Source organism: Hirundo rustica, chromosome Z, assembly GCF_015227805.2.
Source record: "Hirundo rustica isolate bHirRus1 chromosome Z, bHirRus1.pri.v3, whole genome shotgun sequence".
NCBI lineage: Eukaryota > Metazoa > Chordata > Aves > Passeriformes > Hirundinidae > Hirundo > Hirundo rustica.
In genome coordinates this window covers 42,960,878-42,985,123 of record NC_053488.1, presented here as the reverse complement: position 1 = coordinate 42,985,123, position 24,246 = coordinate 42,960,878, and the positions used below count along the sequence as shown (strand labels likewise).

Sequence of the window (24,246 nt, the reverse complement as noted above, 5' to 3'; positions counted from 1 at the left end):
CTCTTCCCAGAGAAATATCATATTAGTTCAAATTGTACATAAGCAATTTGAATTTCAAATGCCCTAGAGTGTGCCTGTGAATTTGTCCACAATGCTGCACTGCAGCTAGATTCAAAATTCTGTTTACATATAGTAAACCTGTTGATGATTGAAACATAAAACAACATAGGAGGTGATGGATGCAATGTTAGGAATCTTAGCTGGTGTACAGGTTGGCATGGTTTCATTGATTTCACCAGAGTGGCATCAGCAGAAAAATGGTTTGATGAATAGGACCTTTTGTTTCATTCATCATTATCCATAATAAAGAAAGTGAGTTTTAACAGATTAAAATTTCTCAAAAGATACTCTCTGACAGTCTGTATGATTTACTGAAGTTCTGAGTACATTTAGCAACCTTGCAGTGTCCTGATACATTTTAAAGAACACCAGAATAGATATATTTATTGTTAAGTTTGTTTTTATAATCATGCTACTCTTTCAAGTACTTGTAGGTAATTTTTATCTTGATTTTGGATTTTCACCAGCATACAAGCAAAAAAGAAATCAAAATTGCAAACTGTAAGAAACCCATCTGATTCACACTTATTCTTTCTGACCCATACAGATCATAGCAAATCACCATATGCAATCTATCTCCTTTGCGTCTGGAGGTGATCCGGTAAGCATTTCTCTAAAGCCTTCTCCCACATAGATACTGTGTTACGAGGACTGTGTGACAAAATTTAATGCATATCTTGCTAAAAGAAAAAACATAATCACAATGACTCCAGTTTCTTCTTTCATAATTTTTTCTTGATCGTTGCCATCAAGCTTTCTTTGAGGGGAATGGTTGACAAGTGTTCATGGATCCTTTGAACGATTGAAGCAAAAAGTATCAAGGGGCTGTAAGCATTTGTATAGGAACTGACAAGCAGGGCTTTTTTTTTCAGGTTAATGTAGAATAGTCACATGAGCATTGTGTGGATTTTCATTCTGTTTTTTTTGTCTTGCACTTTTTACAGTAATAGAATATGTTGCAGCTATATTTACAGTACTTATACTAATGCATAATTTTCTTTTTTTTTTTCTTCTGAATTGTAAATGTACGCTGAGAAGACTGTGCTAAATTCTGCCTGTAGGTATATTTGGTGCACTCATGCAGCTTGAAGACAGGCTTCCAAGAAAAGCACAGATCTTTGTCTCCTGTTTTGCAAAGCTTTTAAGTACACCTACAAATTTCATTCATTTAGCTCAAAGGGCAGATTCCAGCTTATTGTGTATTTCCTTATTTTAATAAGCTGTTAATCCAAAGGTATATTAATAAATGGGCTTGAAAAGTATTTGTCATTCATTTAGCAAGGGGAAAAATATAAATTAGAGACAGTGCTCACCTCTTACCTTAAAGATTTGAAAGCTTTTAAATTTAAATTAATTGAATGAGTACCTTTTTTTTCCATCATGTGATTAACTGTCATATGTCAGTCATGTACTGTAGGTAAGGCAATTTCTAGCCTGATTTGTGAGTTAATTCTCAGTTCAACTATGTTAAGGTGAAGATGCTTGGTGCTTTCTCTGTTCATTTTGCTATTGTCAGAAAACATAAAGAAAAATTTCAGTCTTAGTATAGCTTTGCTGACCTCAGTACAATTGCAGAAGGGAAAAGGACACAATATCACAATAATTTGGGGAACAAAAAATGAATCAACAGCAGCTTTGAAGCACAACAGATTGCAATGGATGCTGTAAATGAACAATTCCTGAAGTGGGCAGAGGAATGATTAGCACAGTTCCCTGCCTCCATAAGAAGATTCTTTGCTGCCCATCTGCCATCCCAAATGCTAGGTCCTGGAAACACCATTTCACACTGCCCACTGATGATTTACCAGGAAAGAGGAGGGGAACAGCAGTAGAGTTCTAGATTTGGAGTAAACAAACTCTTCCAAATGTTTTACAGAGATAAAAAACTCACTACTGAGTCAGTGAGCTACCAGAAAAATAAAATTGCATGGTGCAGGGGAGCCTACAACAGTGAAATTATGAATTTGTGTTCCCAAGAAGACTATTGCATGAGTTCATTCTGGTGTTGGGAGGAAGAAAGTAGGTATGGGTAATGTTCTTCTACAAGCAACTAGTACCTTTATCCTAGGTGCACGTAGAAGGTGACAAAATGCGGGGGTGTGATTTAGGTCACAGCTGTATTTACTCATCAGAGAGCCATGTAGACATAACTTTCATCAGCCCTTAATGATTTCCACTTCATCCTTCCTCCACTGAACTGTATCTCCCAGTCACAGCTGGGCTCCAGACCATAATTTTTATATAAGTTTTAAACTGGTTGGAGAAAGCCCATAGCAACCTAGGCAGCTAGATCTGTGCCCATGTTTCCTTAGGAAGTGATTCCCTTATTTTGAACTTATTTTGGAGCTTGGTTTATCAGGAAATGAGACTACCCTCACTTCTCTACCCCATCAATCTTTCTGCTCTGGATATCTGCCTCCAATTTGTGACAGCAAGTGGCTTTACAACCTTCCTCCCCCTCCCTTACTATTAATTATATTATCCAAAATATAACCCCTGGAGAAATGTTCCACAGGCCTGTAGAATATCTTGAATACCATGTATACTTTCGCAATATTCCCCTTTACAATTGAGTCAGTTCCTGGCTGTGTCAATATATGGGAGCTTAAAAATCTCCCTGCCAAATCCTTTCATACACAGTTTTGGAGCCATTTTTATTTCACTTCCAAGACTGTGTTCTCAATCTGCTTTAGTTCTCTTCAGGCCCTCCTATGATATGCTAAACAATTTAGCTCCACAGTAATTTCAGGTGGTTGTTTCCAGGCTGCCAGACAAGACATCTGCTTTTGGAGATATCTGCTGAAATTTTGGAGTGGATGATCTCATAAAATCTAATAATGCAGGTCTCTCAGAGGTTTCTGAGGCAGTAGTTTTTCAGTTTCAGCAATACCTCCAAATTTTAACACCACAATGCAATGTCTTTAGGCTGAAAATTATAGCTCATTCATACTTGTTTTCAGTCCTTGAATGTCAAGGATCAGTTTGCTGTGTCTGCCAATCCCTGTATAGGTTTTGAATGGGGGTCTTCTAACTTAGCCACACTGAAATGTGCCCACCTTAGGTCCTTAATGGTTTGTCATAGTCAGCTTGAATCTCAGAGCTTTAAAAGAGCTTGAATCTCACACCTATACTAGCTATGAGATAGATCTATGATTTACTCAGGCATAGATGTGTCCATTAGCTATGCCTAAAGTAGTAAATAAATTGATCTGTGGCCCACTTTCTAGTCTTTCTGGCCCTGAAATAAATAACACAGTGCAGTTTGCTCCCACACATTCACTCTATTCCCTCATAGTGGTCTCTTGGGATCGATACCAAGTGTGTGCTGGTCCCTCAGAGAGTTTCAGGGCATAGTGTGAGAAACCAATACAGCGAGACAAGGGCTCTGTATTATTTACTGCTATAGACATAGTCACCTTTGTTTTCCCCTTACTTGTTGATATGCATCCTTATTTCCACTGTAGTCACTGCCCAGACACTGTGCCACAGGATGTGTAAGAAATTACGAGATAAAATGGTAAGGTTGTGCTTTTTAATAGACCAGCCTCACTGCTGCTGTGTCTGAGTGCCTTCCAACTATGCATTAAGTGACATGATTACACATCTGTCACCAGAATCCATGACTGTACTTAATCATTTCCCTTGCTCTCTGCTTAGAAAGGAAATTGTATAGGCATTCAGTACCGTGATTTGTTTTGGGTGGCTGATGGTGGTGGTGTGTGCTTGCGCTAGAAAAAGGTGTGCTGAAGAAGTCTATCTTTTAACTGAGGATTGATGTTTATTATGACGTTAGATATTGGTGTAATTGGCAATGATCAGTCACCTGAAAAGGCTTTGGGTAAATTTACACAGCCAGCTGTAATGTATCCTGTATACCCCTTGGGTTTAGCTATACCTGACGAGCCAGGCATGTCAGGAAATACCAGATCTAACCAGGACTTCCTGATTGCATCAAGGCAATATGGCATTTTCCAGATATATCAGCAGGCCTGAGTGTTTCCCAGAAACACAGACCTTTCTGTTTCATCTGCATAATGATAGAAGTCTGCACCACTCATGCACAGAAGCAAAGAGGTGACAAGAGAGGAAGAAAAAATATCCCTCAGGAAGATGTTTGTGTGCCCTTGCCAGAAAATCCACTGGGCATGTGGCAACCGGTGTGGCAGGGAGCAGTCCAAGGGCTGGGGGAGGGCATCCAGGGATACAGCTTGTCAGAGCCAAGCAGGGGCTGAGCACTTCCGTGCCATATGGAATTGTAGTCAGTAAACACCTGCTTGTCACACATGAGTAAATGCCATTGCTCAATATTTCTGTGGAGCAGTGCTGTTACTCCCACTCTTTCTGCCACAGAACCAGATGATTATTCATTTTATGAACTAAAATCTCTGGGTAGTTTGAAGATAAGGACTTGTAATTCTATTCCCTCCTAAATGAGACCTGGGCCAAATCCTACTGAGTTTGTTTAACTGATGGAAGAGATTTTAAGATTCTGCTGGATTAGATCACATTCTGTAAAAACGAAAGTGGTACAATTAGTACCAAAACCCATAAACTTTTATATGGGGTTTAAGTAATATGCAACTGTAAAGCAAAATATGTCATTTGGGGCTCTGCCCACAGGACTGTACATACTGTGGACTGTGATCTTTTGCTGTAATCAATGCAAATATGTTTTTCCATTCATTGTAGATATCTTAATTTTTGACAGGATACTTCAGATTATGTTGCATACGTAGCTAAGGATCCTGTTAATCGTAGAGGTAAGTTAGAAATATATATCTGATATCCATTTTTCCTTTGAGAAGCACTAATTATTCATGGTTTAAGTCACATTTCACCCCCATCCCCCACCTCCCCTCTGAAAAATGTAAACGTAGAATGTAGACCAATCAAAGGATTGCCTTTGACAGAACCATGGAAAGATTGTGCAGCAATAAGAAGCAGTAGTTTGTTTCTCAAGCTTGGAATGAATAGGTCTTGCCACTAATTCATACCCAAATATCATTTTGATTCTCTTCATCTCTTAAATCAAACACTTGCCTTACTTGGCTATGTGAGCTTCTTCGTAACAGCCAAGTCTTACCTGCACACAATCACAGTGCAAGAGATAAGCAATCTTCTTAATCAGATTAAGTCATCTGATCAGGCAGCTAAATCTGTTAGGTCTTCCCAGTACATGCCTAACTCTTCCTGGCAGAATCAGATTCTTTATCAAATAGCTAACTTGAGAGGCAGCTCACTGTAATTCTCTTTCTCAGTGAAGTTTTATTCAAGGTTGTATTGCTTCAGTAGCAATCATTCAAGGACAGGAGTCTGTTGATTGTGTTCGCTTGGTCTTAATGCAACATACAAAGTATTTTATAATGTACCTGAGAATCTATTTACTATTCATAAATCATAGAGAAAGAAGAACAGACTAGCTCCAAAAAAATGACATGAAATGCTTCTAACAGGATTTCTGGAGAATTCAGACACTCCAAAATGCCAATCCTGCAAACCTCCAGCTGCCCACCTTGCCACCGGCACAACTAATCCAGTAGCTTCCACGTATAGTCACCTTTAAAGATAACGGAAGAATCTGATGTGTCCATGTTCAGAGATGTTCAGACTTGAGAGTATTAGCTCATAAATAATACCTGTACTAAGCATACTAATACACTGAACGTTAGAGTAATACCTAGAAAATTTAAAGGGAATGGGATGTAGGGAATAGTCCAGTTCTTTGCAATGCTTGTTACATTACAAGGTCGTGTGTTCCGTGTTGGAGAGTCTCCAGCATCAGACTATGGAACGCATGGTGCAGAGCTGCTCTCCAGCCCCCCTGCTTTAACAGTACCCTTCTGCTAAATCCAGACTGGTTTAGTTGGTCTGAGACATCTCAGTCAAGGCAGGGACTAGCATTGTAGACCAGATATTTGCTGTGTAGGGTTTAGAGGAGCCCTGGGCTCTGTTTTCACGCCCCCATATGAGTGGATTTTATACACTATGTTCCTTCTCCACTGTGTTCTTCTGGTACTATGCTCCTTCTATCCTACATTCAATGTGCTTTTCCTTAGCTTCCTGTGACTGTTCCTTGTTGAGCTAGGCTATCTTAGGCTGAGGAGTCATCTGAGCACCAGATATTGTTGTCTTCCTTTGTTGTATTCAGGTCAAGCATTCCAGCTGCAGTGCACATCCTCCATCCTTCAGATAATTTCTGTACCTCCTTCCTTCATTTTCCTGCAGCTGTTTTAAAAAGGCATATCATACCTGCATAACAGGGGCTGCCACTATAGCAGACAATGCACCTCTCTGTTTATTCTTACTTTTGTCCTCTTTGTTGGCTGCTTCCTCCTAAGACCTTTTTGCTGCAGTGAAGCACTGTTACCTCATGTGAAATTCTTTAACCCTGTGATTTTTAAGCCTTCAGCATTATGACTTTTCTATGGGTGCTTTCCCCACTTGTATATATACATCAATGGTTTGCAGATCAGTGACTTTGTATGCCACCTGTATTAAAACACATTCTTTAAAATGGTCTGATTTACCAAGGCACCTGAATTGCCCTCTTTCACCGTCACTTGCTGTTCTGTCATTCTTTGTGTTGTCTTCAAATTACCTTAAAATGGAATTTGTCTTTACATTTGAATCTAATGAAAATATTATTGCTGCTGTTACTGGCGCTACCCTAACACCAGTGTTGTAGTATAGCTTGCATATTAGACTAATTTATTCCCAAGGCTGGAAAAGCTGTCTGTGTGCTTTGTATTCTGGATCTGTCTATCTATTTTCTGTCGTAACATTCACAAGAAATCATCTCTGTGTGAGCCAAACCTTCTCATCCTTTTACAAGAGTCATATCTCCTACCTGCTGAAAGTCCATTCATGTATCCAAGGAAACAGGTTATTCATTGTGTCATCTACTGAAACTACTTAATAACGCATGCTTCATTTTAGCTCCAGAAAGGTTTAGCAGTGAGTGATGTCACCTCTTTAAATTCACACTCTGGTTATAGAGTGCAAACATCTCTGCCTTTTTTGGCTAAAACACTTTTGGTCCATGTTTTCAGAGATAAATGTGCACCATCCATGGGGGCTGATTGTTCAATGCCAATAGCAGTGTTGCAGATGGCATGAAAAAGCAAACACCTTACTACCAGTCAGGGATGTCTGCCTCCATCTTTGGACACATGGAGGTCCTGCTTTTTTCTGCTGAATCCACTTTCAACATGCAGCTAGGGACATTTTTCCTGGATGAGGCATTTCAACTTGCTGGTTGGCACAGCAGATGCTCTAGGGTGAGAAAAGAATACCACTGTTTTTGGTACTGTGACTGGTGCCATCTCATGCTGAATGAGGTGCTGATGCTGCTGCTGCTGCAGAAGAGACATTCCATACTTGCCCAGCTGCAGGTTTCTTGACCCTTTATTCTGGCCTCTTCAGAAGTCTATCCAATATTTCAGCCTCTGAAAAATTAATATCTAAACTTACTTAGTCTTGGTATTACTTCAACTAAATGTCATGACCAACCCTTATTTGTAGGACACTGACAGCCAATGCTCTTGGTTCCAGTGAGTTGGCAATGGGCATGTACTAAAATGAAGGTTTTCAGCTGAAGAGTTTCTATTCAGGTTATTAAAGCACTCAGGGGTGAAAAAATCAGTGACTTTGAACTTGGAAAAGAACCAGTCTGAAGTCCAATCCAGGCTATAGCCAGTAGACAGCATGCTTCTCCAACTCTGAGTATGGAAAATTAACTCATCTGGGCTTCTCTGGGTGTCACTGAGATGTTGTTCATTGAGATCTTTAGTTTCCATCTCTTAGCACCCATCTGTACTCCTGCAATGTTGAGTGAGCACTTCACAAGTTGACCTCTGTGTTTTCACACATGATGAGACTTCTAAGCCATTTCCTGATTTAAAACCAGGACAGATTTGGCTGCTCAGACAGCTGATAAAGGTTTCTTGGTCTTCTATAGGAAGAGAGCTTGCGTTGCTAGCCTCCCCCTTTACTGCCTCTGTTACAGTGATTTCAGAGAAGTTGCACATGGAGTGATGGAGTTAATCAGGTTGCTGGCTCTGCACTCCTCAGCAACCCCACAGTTTGCTGGGAGTGTCTCCATGCAAACAAGCAGGAAAAAGTACCAATCTCTGTATTCCTGGAATAAGATGAGGGCTCATTATCTAGAAAGTATTGTGAATACTACTCCTCCCTCAGTCTGTAGTTTGGGAAAAGAGAGCAGCTTGTGAACTTGGGGTGATTAGATATAAAAGTGAAGTAATTAAACTGAGGAAAACAAATAAAGCTTTTGTTGCTATTACCATCTATTAATATTTTTGTAATTTCAATTTAAAGCTTATAATTCTTATATTATCTATTGCGTTTAGGTAATAACAACTGAAATTTTATGATTTTTTTTCTGTTTGTGGACTTGTTAAAATAGTGGAACAGATTTGTGAGCTTGTCTATTGCATTTATACATCAGTGCAATTTTATTTAACCTTTAAATAGTTGTGATTGACTGAAATTCACTGTATCAGAACTGGGTTTTATTGAAATGTTCACTTCACTAATAGGGAAACTAAGCTTGACATGTGGTGTTTTGTCATAGGTCATTGCATCCCACCATGACATAAACAGTGATTTCCATATGTCAATCTTTTTCATTCAGCTTGTCATATACTGGAATGCTGTGATGGCCTGGCCCAGGATGTCATCAGCACCATAGGGCAAGCATTTGAGCTTCGATTTAAGCAGTACTTGCAATGCCCCACTAAGACACCTATTTTCCCTGATAGGTGAGTGCAATTGCAGAAGACAGCTAAAGGACCTTCTTTAGCTTTCAATTTACTGGATAAAATGTGGACAGTGTTGCTGGAGACAGACAGGACTTGAATACTTAAAAAAGATTTCTGCTGTATTAGCAAAACAGTGTTTATCTAACAAATATGAAAGAAGTAAAGTACATTTAACATCCAATGATGTTTAAATGTGTTATGTGCTGTAGTTAGTAAGCAGAGTTGGATGGCCAAGAATGGTTGTTATTTGTGGTATTTCCTCATTACTGCCACAGCAGCTGTGTCAGTTTAGCTGGTGTAGGTCAGACTGCTGGGCTTCCAAAATTACTAATGATGTTTCAGTATTTCTCATATTAGGGTTATATTTCTAGGAACGTGATGTATTGCAGGGAGGTTTGACTACCTTGATATCTAGAGGATACAAACTCTGTCTGCTTACATGTGTTCAAAAGGCTGGGAAATAAAATTCTGATTTTTTTAGAGACATGGATTTCTATGTGCTTACTAGCATTACTGGAAACCCTAGTGAATTTGTACCTTCTGTAATCTCTTACATCAGAGCAAAACCAGGTATATAGGGAATATGAAATGCTACTATCATAATATGGAAGCATGCTGTATTCAGTTTCTTGTCTTTGTGAAGTTCTTGCAGAATTACGTTGGCGATAGAGTAGTCATAGCTAAAGACAAAGATTTAGAGCCTAGTCAGTCAATCAAGTCATAATATTACAAGTGCTATTTTAAGGTTAGATAAAGTTGTTTGTTAATGTAGTTTATAATGGTCTTTAAAGCCAAGTTTAAACATACTCTACTCAGCATAAAGAATTTGTTCCATTGCAAAGGAGGTTTATGTCAGTTTGTCTAAACAGAGATGATCTGCTGAACGATCCATCATTGCTTCCTGACTTTCAGTGGTAGCTGAAGTGTCCATACAATATACAGTTGACAGGCAGCCTTAACCTGCTGAAAGTATTTGTACATGCTTTACAAGCAAGAGGCAAAAGAAAGCACTCTCTTGCTTACAGGATGCAGAGTTTCGAGGACCCATGGATGGAGGAAGATAACGAGGCAACAGAGCATCACTATTACAACAACATCCCAAATAAAATACCTGGCGGATGTCTTGATGCCAGGCTCAAAACAAGGTGTCCCACTGCTGCAAACACAGCTGAGGTCAGTATAATTTCATTTCTACTCTCCTGCTGATTGATCCAAAATTTTTAAAAGACATGGTTTTACGGTGGATATCTTGAAATGGTCTATAAGTATAGAAACTCTGGCCAGTTTCTGAATGGCCATTGCAAATCGAGGGGGACAACACATTAGGCAGGTTCAGAAAAAATTAAAAGAAGTGAAATCCTCATGGTATTAGATTAACCAGGTTTGAGGAACAGAAATCCACTGGGGGCAACTATATTTGCAGAAACCATGTCTGCTTCAGAGAGTATCAAATAGTGCACATTAACTGGGAACGATTTAATGCAGAATCATTTAAATAATCTAGTGCTGTAATTGCTAACAGTTCATTATGTTAATGACTGGGCAGTGATTAGAATTTAGCCAGATTCCTAAGTAGGTTTTCCCCCTCATGCTGAATGAAGATCAACTTGAATATTTCTACTAGCACTCCTGTCAAAGGTTTGACTGCAGTGTCAATGTAGCCTCCTAAGAGATGTTTTCACATCCAGCACAACTCTGCTTAAATCCAGAGGGGCCATGTCTGTAGCCAACACACTCCCCTTAGTGCCCTGGTACCAATGTGAATCTTTCAGCTCATGCTGTGAAGAGTACTGGGGCTTGTCTTCTGGTCCCATGTGTGTTTCTCTGGAACACCTTTCCCAGCAACAGGTTGTCAAGACTTGCTATGTGAATACAAACTAAAGAAATGATGCATCATTTGGTATCATGGGGGCCACTAAAAGCGGAAATCAGGGAAGAACACATGAAGGTCACTGGTAATATTTTACTCTTACAGAAATATATTTGGTATATATATATTCTACATTATGATTAATTGGAAAGGAAGAGTGAGGGTGCACAAAATACATCCAAGGAAATTGGCAGAGCCACTTGTAATGTGTCAGAGATTTTAAAGACAATTGAAAAATTCCTTGCATGTGTCCATTCTAGTCTGCATCAGGAGTGGGAGGCGAGCAAATTTATTATCAGAGCCATCACTTAGGAGAAAAATTCAGTGAAGATTTGCATCATGGGCCTGCTAAACAAGGTGAGTTTTGCTATTTTCGTCTGTGGTACTGCAGGTGGTCTTGAAGGGCAAAGCATGAGAAAGCCTGATGCCTCAAAGTCTAAAGGCAATGAACTGAACTAGGTTGATAGGTTCCTTTTGTCTGAGTTTTAGTTTAGTTAATACCAGTGAAATTTATGATATTTAAGGGTCTGCTGTATGATCTGTTCTGAAAATCTGACCCACTAAGGTATGCAAAATAGAATTCTCTAATGAAAAGCCTAAAGTGAGAAGGTTAATTCAAAATGTGAAGCAATGCTCCCTACTTAACAAACAGCAAATAGTGCATAATGTTCCTTTTCTTGTCTTTGAATTTCAAGTAATTTCAAAGCACATATAAAATTTCACCCCATCCAGCTTTATGTGATAACTTTACTGTGTTTCTAGAGACTCTTATGTTCTAATGGCAGAATATATTCTCTGTTGTTAATTTGTACACATTTGAGGATTTTATACCTTCTCCTCCTCTCATGACTCCCCAACAGAATATAATTTTTGAAATTTACAATCTTTATTTACAAATATTTCCTTTCCTCCTGGGAAACAGCCCCATCATACCTTCATTGGAACACAGTTCTGAATCCATTAATTAACACTTTTCTACTGTTGTAATATTGCGTTTACATCTCCGAGTCCAGGAAATTTTAAACCTGTGATGATGTGGTGTGATGATAATTGCTCAACACTGTTCTGTCAATTACAAAAAAAACCCAACAACCAACAAACCAACCAACCCCAAACAAAAAAACAAAGAAAAAGAAAAAGAAAAAAAAAAGTCTTGCATTTTCTAGGATCTCTGGATATTTGTAGTGTGTCAGAGGAGACATCAGAAGTAGCACCAACAGCAGATCTGCCAATATATGTAAACACCCAGCATATAAATAGAGAAGATATGTTGGCACTTCAGGCAGATGCTGAAAGTACCTTCAGTGGAACAGCAGAGGATGCTGAAGCAACCAGTCCAGGAAAGGATCTGTTTGACATGAGTGAGTTCCCTTCCTATTCACTTCCTTTGAATCAAGTGACCAAATATATTTATGCATTAGTTCTGTATTAAAAAAACCCAAACAAACAAAAACACAGACAAACAAACAAACAAAAACAAACACAACAACAACAAAAACACCAACATTTTTTAGTTTTCCAAATTTAGTGTTCCTGGTGTAATTATGGTGAATTTCAGAATCCATTGTGTTTCATATTGGACTGAACTAAAATAAGGGTGGCTGAAGACTTTGAGCTAGTCTGTATAATATCTGAGTTAAAGTTAGTTGCAGTCCATGTTATCCTTAACATCGCAGGCAGTTATGTCAGAAGAAAAAATAATCAGGAAGCTTGCCACGCAGGAAAGTGAAGAAGGAGGGTGAAGGTATGGATGGGTGGAGAATTGCCTTCAGCCTGTCCTGTGAGTATGTTACAAGGAAGGCAATGCACATATGAAAAGCTTTGTGCCACAAGGAATCTAGCATGGAAATTAAATTACTGAGTTGCCACTTACTCTGGGTTGGCCTACTGTCCTATCTGTACCAATTTTGAAGGCAGCTTTTCCTAGATCAGAAACATCACCATAGCTGCAAAACCATGGCTTAAGCATCAGCCATAGTTTGGTATTTGTGCTAATAATATACATTGTTTTCAGCCTTGAGAAAACAATGAAGTAATACTGAAAGCATTTGATGCACAGAGAGTTTTCTTGAGATTTTGTGCTTTTCCTACCTCAGATAAATTGCTTATCCATGCTTTATTTCATTCAGTTCACATAATTAGAAGGCAGTGAGACAAAGCAGTTGGTGCCTACAAATTATTTGTAAAAGAAAATATCTACATTCCTGCTATCTCAGTTAAAAAAAAAAAAAAAAAAAAAAAAAAAAAAAAAAAAAAAAAAAAAAAAAAAAAAAAAAACCCACCCACCACCCTCCTGGCATGTTTTTGCTGAGCTATGGCTCTATTTCCACAGCTTAGTGAGATTTTCAGTTGTAAGAATGGAGGAGGGAAGGAAGTTGGGATAATAACTGTCTGTGAATATAGACCTGAAATGAGAAAAATCTGCTGTTTGAAATCAGGGACGTTGACTCTTATCAGCCATTGGAAAATGAGAGAAAAGTACTATTAGAAAATGTGCTAATTAGCCCTAAGTTAGTGGTTTGTTGAGCTAAACATATGTTGGACTTTGTGCAGACTGCGTTATAGTGAAGATATTTATAAACTGTTTTTAATAACTGACTGAGATATCAATAAGCTGTGACAGCACAATATTTTTCCTCCCTCTTTGACCTAAACTAGCTTCTCTGTGGCCCCACGCAAACAGGGCTTTGTACGCCTTGTGTGTGAACAATCTATTTAGAGCTGGTGTATCGCTTCACTGTGCCACTCTCCAGAAGTCCTTTTGTAAGCCTAGGGGCACAGAACATTTCTTTTTGTGGGCCAGATGAAGGTCTTGCAAGAGTAAATAACTTCCAAGAGGTCAGTACAACATGTAGCAAAGCACCCTATGACATATTTGCTATTTCTGTAAGACTGTTGGGATCCATAATGACACTTCTTTCCACTCAACTCTACAATTGCACTGAGTTCAGGACTTGGCTGAGGTTTAAAAGATGCTTCCCCAAGGCTGATTTTAGCTAGGTAATGGCATTAAATGTGTTAACCTGTGTATGTTTTGCAACGTTCTCTTCCTAGATGGAGGCTAGGAGTAGGCTGAGTAGTGAGGGTGAATGTTCCCTACTAGACATAGCCTTGGGCTGGAGACTCAGTAATGGATAATTTTTAAATTAATAAGTTGTTTGAACAGAGACCTGATATGAGTATAATGACATTAGAGACTCCTATCATGCAATTTATTTGAAATTAAACTGTCTGACATACCTAGAAATACTGAAGGAGGGATTTGCCTGGTACCAGATCATATAAATAGAGCTGTTGACAATAGCCACTACTGAAATAAACCAATACCTTTCAAAAGATCCTGCCAAGGTTCAGTCTGATTTTATCAGTATTGTTCTGTGCTTAACATACATTTTAAACGCATTACACTCCTCAATCTTAATATATTGTATAAATCAGTAAGTCTAGTAGTGTACATTCCCTCATTTTTTTCATAAAGATAAAGAGAAGTGGCTGTAATGCAAAATAAATACAGTTTAAAATTACCAGAATATCGTGATTTTGGTACATGATTTACCTCTGAATGATCCTGCTCCTGTTTCTGTTTCCATAACAAGAACCATTTGAAGATGCTCTCAAGAATCAATCATCTGAGGCTATGTTGAAGAAATCCACCTCCATGGGGTGCACCAGTCCTCCTTTATCCAGAGTAGCTGTCCAAACCGCAGCTGAAGAGCTGAGTACAGAGCCATGGTACCAAGGAGAGATGAGCAGGAAAGAAGCAGAACAGCTTTTAAAGAAATGTGGAGATTTCCTCGTGAGGAAGAGTACCACAAATCCTGGCTCCTATGTGCTGACAGGCATGCACAAAGGACAAGTCAAGCATCTTCTTTTGGTGGACCCAGAAGGAACTGTAAGCACTGACTCCTCACTAATAGATGAGGTTTCTGACTCTACTAATTGTCTCTAAATGCCTTTAATCTTCTTTACAGCTTATTCACACTTTATCATAAGCAGCACCTCGTATCCCTGATGTGCCATCACATCTCTAATTCTCTCTCTGATGCCTAGCAGAAGACTTAGCACATGATTTCTGCACATTGCAGGGAGCCTTAGGGACCTGATTCCCAAGCAAGTTCACACTTTGACCAGTGTTGTGCAGTCTTGGTCAAAAGTGCAGCCAAGCCATTTCAGTTTTCTCACTAAAGGAGGGAGGTTTGGCTAGCCTGCATGCTGGCAATTTCCACTTGGCATCTCTGTTACCTGGGATATGGACCAGGCCCTCTGTATTTTCCTGCATGAATTCTCAGGAGAGAATTGGGGTAAGCCTGTTCCATCTCTTAACTGCACAAAGACTCCCTTTGCTGATGGGGGCACCTTCCCCACTGCAGGCTGGAGGGGAAAAGGGAGCTCTAGTTTTCTGTAGCTGTCCTGTCCTGCTTCTGTGGAGGCATAAACTCTTCAAAGAGATTGACATCACTGTCATGAGTTTTATTCTTGGCTTCTGGTAGCTGCAAGTAGGCAACGCCTTTTCCTCTATAAAAGACAGCTTTAGATAACCAGCCCCAAGGTAAGTGCGAAGCTCCCATAAAGGAGTTGTCCTGTTGGTGTTTGAGCTGAGAAAGCTGTGGCAGAAATATGTCAGTCCCGCAGAGTCTGTAAGGCAGTCATGAGGCTCATGCATGGTACTTGCTGCAATTAATTACATTTGCCACATAAGGCCAGTCAAAGAATGCTTTTGCACTTTTGAGGCGCCAGCTGCCTAATCCTGCGTTTGATGGGCACACCAGTCCAGGGGAGTAGCTCTGCACCTCTTGAGGGGCAGCCTCCTTTGCTAAAATTTGCCAATTTCCTGCAACAAAGTAGCCTAATTCTCTTTTCCACGAAAACCCATAAATAATTGTTACAGGCTACTGCAAAGGAAACACTGTTGTGTACCGCGGCAAGTGCAGGAATGCGGTGTCCCACGAGGAGCTCTACTGCAGTGCTGACTCCATGGAATACTCAGGTCCTGAGCTGACTTCCAGGCATTTTCTTTCCGTACAAATTGGAGGGCCCTTCCATCTTTGCTGCACTGCCTTTACTGCATCTCTAATTTGCTGACCTCCTTGGTTAGGGACCTGCTTGTTATCTGCCCCTATCCCTTCCCTCAGGCTGCTTGTATCGCCATGGCCCAAGTGACTCTGAGGTGCCTTGCTTGGAAGGCACTGTTCCAGAACAACGATTTTCTGCAGCTGTACTAAGTTACAGACAGCTGTGCTGTCTGTACGATTTGTGGGATCCTGACACAGCTTCTGAGCAGCCCTATTTGCAACTTGTCAAAGTGGAGAATCGTCTATAAAATGCCAGTGTGTGGCCAGCCGCCACAGCATGCCAGTGGCTTTGTCCTGCATGGTCTCAACGGGATTGTTTTTGACGACTGATTCACACAGTTGTTGCCTAAAACTAATTTCGCATTCACTACCTAGTGACACATAACAGGTCTTAAGGGTGTGTTCTCAGAGCAGAGTTAACTGTCCAGTTGCTTCTGCTCTCATCCAGCTAACAAAAAAGTTCAAAAAAAGGGAAAAGAGATCCCTTTTTCAGATGATAGATACTTAAAATGGAGGACTGTAGGATTTTTCTAGACTTAGAATTAGACCTCTGGTGATGGTAGAATGTCTAACTTACAGTAAGAACATGTTAGATTACAGATAAGTGAAGTTAGTTATTTTTTAAAGGTATCTTTTCATTTTGAAAATATAGTTTTATTTTGGAGAAAGTGACATTTCAAAGCAGAATGCTTCAGAAATTGGGAGAGCCTTTTGGTTTCCTTCAGTGACTAAATACATGTAGACTGACCAGAAAGCATCAGATGCCAAATTTGTGGGGGGTTGTTTGTTTGTTTGTTTGTTTGTTTGTTTGTTTTAAACCCTTTGACATATTATGTTAAGCTTCTAGCAAATTTTACAGAACTTAATAATGAAACTGAATTATTTCAGGTGAGGTGTCCACCACAACATAAGATGACTTTCAAAAGTTTTAACACAAGTTGTTCTCACTTCCTGAGAATAGTTCAAGGAGACCAGATGACATTTTTTACTCAGAACAATGCTTGCAGGCATTTGTTTGATGCAGTGTAGTGCCAGCCCAATAAAAGTTTTAGTGCCACATGATGTTTGCTTGGGGTGGATCTGTGCTCTGCCTGTAGCAGCTGTATGCCTAACTCATTTGAAACAGAGGAAGGAAATGCTTTGTGAACATGTGGCTAAATAATTAAAGATCACTTTGTAGATTAGTTTTTGGCTTCTGATTATTTTGACTGCTTTATCCTGCAATATCAGTTTTCTCCTCTCATGGGTGGAATATTGTATACCATCAGGATGCTGCTACAGAGGGCTGGTATGTGGGCTAGAAAAATTGTTTTTCCTGTCCTGAAGTGATTCAGTTCCAAAGGCAGAGGGATGTATTCTGCAGCATAGGGCAAACCCAAGCTAAGCACATATGGTGAGTGGATCTCTTTCTAGGAAGGGAATTTTTGAGTAGTGAAAGGAAAAAGTCTTAAGCACAAAAAATTCAGAGGTGCACAAAGAAGATGGTTTGTGACAAATCTAACACAATAACTCTTTCTAATTAAAGAGGTGTGAACACCTCAACAAAGTAGGTGGTCCTTTGAAGAAGAAAAATTGATCTAAAAATGGGACTCACTATTTTCAAGCAGACATATTCAGAAAGAGTAATAAGAGTAGGCTGGTCCCTGGAATTGCATGCAAAATATCTGTTTGGTGAGAATAGGGGGAGTGAGAGAGAAACGAGAAGCCACACTGGATAAGTGCCAAATTTCCACCAATTTTGATGGAAGAGGGATCAGTTTCTAAAGTATGATTTTGTCATTTTAGTTTTAGGCAATTTTAGTGTGAAGTTAAGGGGAAAAGTACCTTACTCTTTAATCTATCTTCTTGCATCCTTTTTTTGAAGGTTCGTACAAAAGATCGTGTCTTTGACAGCATAAGTCATCTCATCAACTATCACCTTGAGAATAATTTGCCTATAGTTTCTTCAGTGAGTGAACTCTACCTGCAACAGCCTGCTGAAAGAAAACACTGACTCCAGATAACTTTTAGTTATTGCAACTTGCAAGCTATAACTGGTAGAAATTGCAGATGTGAAAACAAAATGTACATTTAAAAAAATTCTACATATTCACATATATTTCACAAGTATATGTGAAGTTTAAGTTTAAGAAGCCCCATTTCATATGGTACACTTGAACATTTTCAATGCTTTATGTGACATGAAATCAGAGCAAAAGGCTTTCTTAAAAGTAATTTCAACAAAATTGTTCAGGTTCTCTAATGTGAATGTTGATAGTGTATATACACATTATATATATATATATATATAAATACAGTATATATTTATATTTTTCAAGTCAGTCTGTTGACAGCATAAAACTATCTTCTGTGCCATGTGTTTTTACCAAAAAAAAAAAAAAAAAAAAAAAAAAAAAAAAAAAAAAAAAGACAAAAAAATAGAATTCAGCAGTCTCAATTTCTTGAGAAATTTAATATTACAAATCTTATTTCTGTTTTTACCTAAGAAGCACAGCTATGGGGATTACAGGTGGATTATGCTAGTTAACCATGGAAGGAATCTGAATTGAGTAACTATTCCAGCTTAGAAATTTAGCATAAAATGTTTTTTAAAGCATTATTCAGTGTCACTGATAGATATCAAAAGGATTTTATCTTTCTGATGTCAAGCTTGAATTCTTATATGATGCTATTCAAAACATTTGTAACTTACTTAAGCAATTATTTGGTGTGATCTCTATGTGTATGAGGTGTGTGCTCTGATTTTTCCAATGATATTGTAACAATGTACTGTAACTTCAATTTATTTATTTCAGTGCTAAAGTTATTTGTAAGTAGTTCTCTGCTTATGGTGAAGATCTAGTGTCCTTGAACTAACAGTCTCAAATGAGATGTTGCAAACTGGTTAGACAAGTTCAAATAACTTGTGTTTAATAGGCCTAATAGAAGATGTACCCGACTGTTCAAAAATATCTGAAAAATCTTTTCTTCTTATAAGCAGTGAAAACTATCTGAACTCAGTGGTCAGTTTTGAAAATGTCACTTGCATTTACTTGCCAAAGCAAAACTTCATTTTGGCCTTCAGCAAGTGATAGGTATTGGAAATTTACTGTTTTTCTCTAAATATCAACTTTAAAAAATACACTTACAATAAAAACACATTTCTGGCAGAAGTGCCCTTGACTTTTGGTACTGGGAAATGCTTTAAGGGGTGTTTGTACTGTACTAAGCATTATATAAAGTTTTTTTCCTATTCTATTAATCTTATTATGAGTCAAATTCAATAGACACAGTTCCTGTAAATGCAATCTTGTGCCAGACTCAAGATTTAGCCTTCAGCAATTCAAGGTCTTCTCTAGCACCAGTCTCTCAAATCAAATCTTCAGACTTGATTCATAAAAGCTCATCAGGGTAAGTCTAGGTTAAGTACCTGCCTACCCCGCAATATACTTAAAGTTACATTTGGTTCTAAGAATTTGGTAAGTTTTAAAATTTGTCAAACTATAATCAAACTGACTGAAGAATTCACTTAGAATATATTCTGCAGGACTATCACATTAACGTTCTGAGATAACTTTCTTGTACCTTCTGCTTTTAAATATGGTGAAGTTGCAACTTGGAAGTTTGAGTAATTTGAAAACTGAAAATTATTGAGACACCACCTAAAACTAATCATATAACCTGCGACTACGTAAAAATACATTTGATTCTGTAATTTGGACATCCAGAAGCCAAATTAAGACATTAGCGAACTAAATGTTTGTGATTAATTTTACTAAAGATAGTTATTATTTGGTATTTCTAGGTCTGAATGGGAACTGAGAGCAAAGGAGAGCAATTAAATGCTGAATTCAATCCATATTAGCATGGCACTGAGTTTAGTGGAATTCTTAAAATTTTGTTTTACTAGATTGGGATTGTCAAGGAAATAGGAACAGTTCTTATATCCGAAAGTAGTATCCACCAAAACAAGTTTATTTGAGAGTCTCAAAAAATTATTTTATTTATTCATGTCTCACCATATTCCAGTTTAAATTATCTCAGCTGCCACTTTTTTCACATATAATGCTTGTTACTCCATGCTCTAACCTTCCTGTAGCCATGTTCTGGAAATTTTTCACTGTGATATCACTATCTATAAGAGAAGGTGGGTTTTTTTTTCTTTGAATATTGCCTATAATTTCAGTTAAAGTACGGAAGACACCCTTAAGTGTCTTCAAAAAGCCCATATGCTTTTATGTCCATTTTGGATTCCTAAATATCTTGGAAAAATGTGACAAGATTTAGGTGTATGAATTAAAGACACTAAACATACACTGAAATAAATATCTCAACCTTTTTTACCACTGTCCTAACTGTAGCTTTAATAATTTATCAGCCACTTAGCTGCATGTTTTGTAAATTAAAGCTGGTGTCAAGGAGACACAAAATGAAACTGTTTGACAGAAATACTAAATTTCCCAGACTATATTTCACAAACTGTGCCTCTAGGGAAATGTGTCTATTTTTGAGCTGCTCTGTCAGCACAGCCAATTTGCTCAGCTCAGCATATCCATTGATGATGCAAAGGTTACGTATATCTTGTCTCAATGCAGTGCGGTCCGAGATGGCAATACTGCCATTGCACTGCGACAGTGCCCTGCTGACATGATCGGCCAGCAGACCCTGTCTGGCCACACGTGAAGGAACAGAGGCTTTTCTACATCACTGGGAGCCACACAGTCTCAAAACTGGACAGAAAGGAAGACCGTGAGTGCCACTCAGTACTCCATTTGTGGATCCTGTCACGATTTTTGTCCCTGTCACTCTGGTACATTTGGCTTTCCCCTTTGAAAAGGGCAAATGAACTGTAAAGCTAATTGGATAGCACTTCCAAACCAGTTGTCATTAGGCCAATTTTAAACTGATTTTGACAAGAACTAATTGAACCTGCTAGAGCGGCTGGGCCCACTTCTGTGAGGAGCCAACATTCTCACCAGTTTAAGAGATGTAAAAATAATAAGGTAGATTTAAATGCTGAGAAGTTAGCTGAACACCTAATAACTGACAGCATAATAATCTTTAAATGTTCACCTTTGTTTTTGGAGTCCCTCACCTTTTTTATTGTTTTTAAATGCAATCTCAAGGACTAGACACTTGCTTGTGGTAATTCAGTACCATGACTTCAAGAAGTAGGGTTTTACTGAAAAAAAAAATTCTAGACTCAGTAGAAATCACTGAGATTAGGTGATAGGATAGTATCTTTTGATGTTTCTCCTATGAATAGCTGAGAACTCAGAACTGGAACTCTAAATATCCTGCAAGAGTGTCTACACTGGTTTTGAGTCCTATCTGATTAACGGTTTTGATTTGTTGTGTTGCAACTGTCGGAACTACTGAAAACATATTCAATGCCTTGAAACAAAGAACATTTATACATGAGCCAGATGATTTTGATTACTTTTTATTGCAGATCTGGACTAATTATTAAGTTAATAAAATTCATCCAGTGTTAGTGATAGGCTGGACATCTAGGTACAAAAATGTTCTCATACTTTCAATTATTTTAGATGCTTCAGAAGCAATGAAACCTGAAAATATGGTTTGAAAACTGAAATACTTTCTGACAAATGGGAGTTTGTTCAGAGTGAGGATTTGCAGCTTCCCTTTCCTTAATGCAAGAAGAGAATGTTCAAACTAACCATGCTTGGCTGGTCACCTTATAAGAAGATGCAATTTCCATGGCTTAATGCCTGCCTTTTTGCCCAGTTATACAGTTTTTTCACTTCACTTCATTTCCTACAGGGTTCACAATGGAAGGTAACAACGGTTCTGCCAAAACCTGTCTGCCAGACATTCAATAAAAGCTTGAACAAAGGTCCTGGGATCAAGACTTCAGTACAAAATATGCACTGTCACTGGGACAAAATGTTTTACAGTTTGGTGAATATCATCTGCCAGCACTAAATTTTCTATAGCCTGTATTCATACTTTTTCCACACTGTGGAACAATATACTCACATTTCTTATCACCATGGACCCCAGGCATCATGTGCAGGAACATGAGGAAAAAAAAAAAAAAAAGATACTGTAGTGTGATTGCTGCTGGCACATCAATGCCAGATGCCAGCTATAATGTATTAATAATACAATTGATGCATATTTAGACATTTGTCAGTAGATTTGATAACTAGCAAAGGTTCGCACCTTCTACAAAATTTGCAGTTATCAGAGGGATATTTGGAATTGTGAATATTCTGAAAAAAATCTTACAAATCGTGCTTGCAAAACTGTCCTTTAGCTTCCAACCTCTATCCAAAGCAAGTGGTAGAACCAAGAATTTATATTAAGTAAACCATAATCAATATTTGCATAAATGAAATCTAAACTGAAGTAAGAGACATACTTCCCTTTTTATCTGCTTGACAGTTTCAAAATGTGTCTGCATCAATTCTAAATTCAGACATACCTTAGTTTACTATCAAAACCAGTTTGACTTACACGGTCTTTTTTGCCGAAGCTGAGGTTTGCATTCTTCACACATCCGGATGTGTTCAAAGCTGTCAAAATGTGGGTGAATTTCCATTAATGTTCTGTGATCAGCTGGACTTACTCTACTCACCCACATACAGTGTCTGTGGACCTTGGTCATGTCTGCATCGGATGCAGCTGGGATGAGGGTAGGCCCGTGGTGAGGATAGCATGGACAAGAAATTTGCCTGCAGTCAACCAGAGGCTTGGCTAGAGAGTGAAAAGCTGTCCTGGGGGAGAAGACTACAGGGATAAGAAATGTGAAGCCTGGAAACATGAGCCAGACAGCATTGAAGCCACTAATGAGAATAGAGAGTGGTTGCCAAATTATAAACATGCTAATTAGTTGGCAGAGTTAAATCAGAACCTCTGGGGATACAAAGCCTACTGCTCATCTCTTATTGAGACATTTATGTTCACAAGCCGTGATCTGTTCGTCTGCACACTCCAACGTAAATATCTCCTAAGGCTTCCAGGGAGAAAATGCAGGGTTTTAAATTTTTTATTATTATTATTATTATTATTATTATTTAATTTTTATTTTTTTTGTCTCAGTAAAGGGGATAAGATTTCAGAACTACACATTTCTAGCAAAAGCACCATACAAAGCATGTTTAAACTTTGACAACATAACAGGTCATGGAAACCAAAGGAAGAAGGATGCTAGAACTAGGTGACTCATTCTGCTACCCCACTGTGTAAGAGACAGTGCAGATGACTCAGAAAACAAAGGTAGCTGCAGAATTTGAGATTAAGATGCAGATTTACATTTTATGTAACTATCAAATAAAGTCCAGGTCAAATGAAAGCTTTTTCCAGCAGTCATCCTTTTTCTTCCATGAGGAAAAAGACACCAAACACACCCAGGCATATATTAATTCAAAATTAAGTGAAATTTTCTATTAAGTGAGGAATGTGAAGATTATAATTAGTGTATATTTGTGTCCTTTTTGTCTGGATTGCTGTGATAACTGCTTCTTAGTAAAGTCCTGCAGAATTAAAACTTGAAAGAAGCTAGGTTTCTTCTTTTGAGGTAAATGTTTTCCTTTGCATTGTGTGGGCAGCAACAGCAAAACTAAAAAGTGACCATTTTGCTGTAAAAGGAAGTTTTATTGTACAATTGCTATTTAATAATATTTAATAATATTTATTAATTTTAGAAAATTTTTAACTGAAAATTGTAGGAAAAATAATGTATGTGGAAATATTGTGATAATTTATATTCCTAACCACTTTTGTGAATCTCAAGCCTTTGCCTCTCTGCTGACTGTGATATTTTAGCTATAGAGACAAATTTTGTCTCTGAGGAAGCCCTTGAGCAATGTAGTTTGGAATATAAGTGTCATGCAACTGTTTTCTGATTACTCAGTTTGTATATGTTTAACCAAAGTAATAAAACAGTGAGCACTATTACTAGTTTGACATTCACATGAAGTGGGCTTGAGTTTATTCTCTTAGGTTCCTTAATGAAGTTTATTTGCTGGGGCTGGGCTTGAGCTTGGGGTTTTTAATTGATCTGAAGGGAGGCATACTTTGTAGCAAAAGGTTCACTTGGATAATGAATAATTTTAAGTTAATCAACTGCTCAACCCAGGAGAATCAGGGATGAAAAATGTCAGAGAACCAAATGGCACATGAGGACCTGGACCTCAGCTACATTGACTTTACACCACCATAGGAGCTCCACCTACTTTGACAGATGACACGTGTTTTTGTTTTCAACAAATACTATTTTCTGAAAGCATATAAGCATTAATACAGGCCCTCTTTCTGAGCCAGATGATGCCCTGTCCTGTAAAGGTAGCTTGGCACACTGAATATGTAAGAATAGAGAAGGGTAGTCTATTCCATGATGTTTCAGTGGAGAGTGACTGCAAGGACAAAAGCAGCCACTTTATGTACTGTGGAGAGGATGTCTCCATGTCAGCAGGAAGCGTAGCTGTGCTGAGCTATAACCCTAGTCCTCTTCCTCCACTGA

At 38.4% G+C, this 24,246-nt stretch overlaps 1 protein-coding gene across 1 annotated transcript in view; it reads left to right on the top strand.

Moving 5' to 3' along the window:
* The window catches only part of SHC3 (SHC adaptor protein 3), a 57,696-nt gene extending 39,728 nt beyond the window's left edge, over window positions 1-17,968 (top strand). Inside the window, exons 8-15 of the mRNA XM_040091139.2 lie at window positions 608-661; window positions 4,769-4,820; window positions 8,711-8,837; window positions 9,863-10,010; window positions 10,968-11,064; window positions 11,874-12,068; window positions 14,304-14,599; window positions 17,644-17,968. Of these exons, the coding sequence (XP_039947073.1) occupies window positions 608-661; window positions 4,769-4,820; window positions 8,711-8,837; window positions 9,863-10,010; window positions 10,968-11,064; window positions 11,874-12,068; window positions 14,304-14,599; window positions 17,644-17,772 (1,098 nt within the window). The 3' untranslated portion in view covers window positions 17,773-17,968. The remainder of the gene's footprint in view (window positions 1-607; window positions 662-4,768; window positions 4,821-8,710; window positions 8,838-9,862; window positions 10,011-10,967; window positions 11,065-11,873; window positions 12,069-14,303; window positions 14,600-17,643) is intronic.
* The last annotated feature ends 6,278 nt before the right edge of the window (window positions 17,969-24,246 follow it).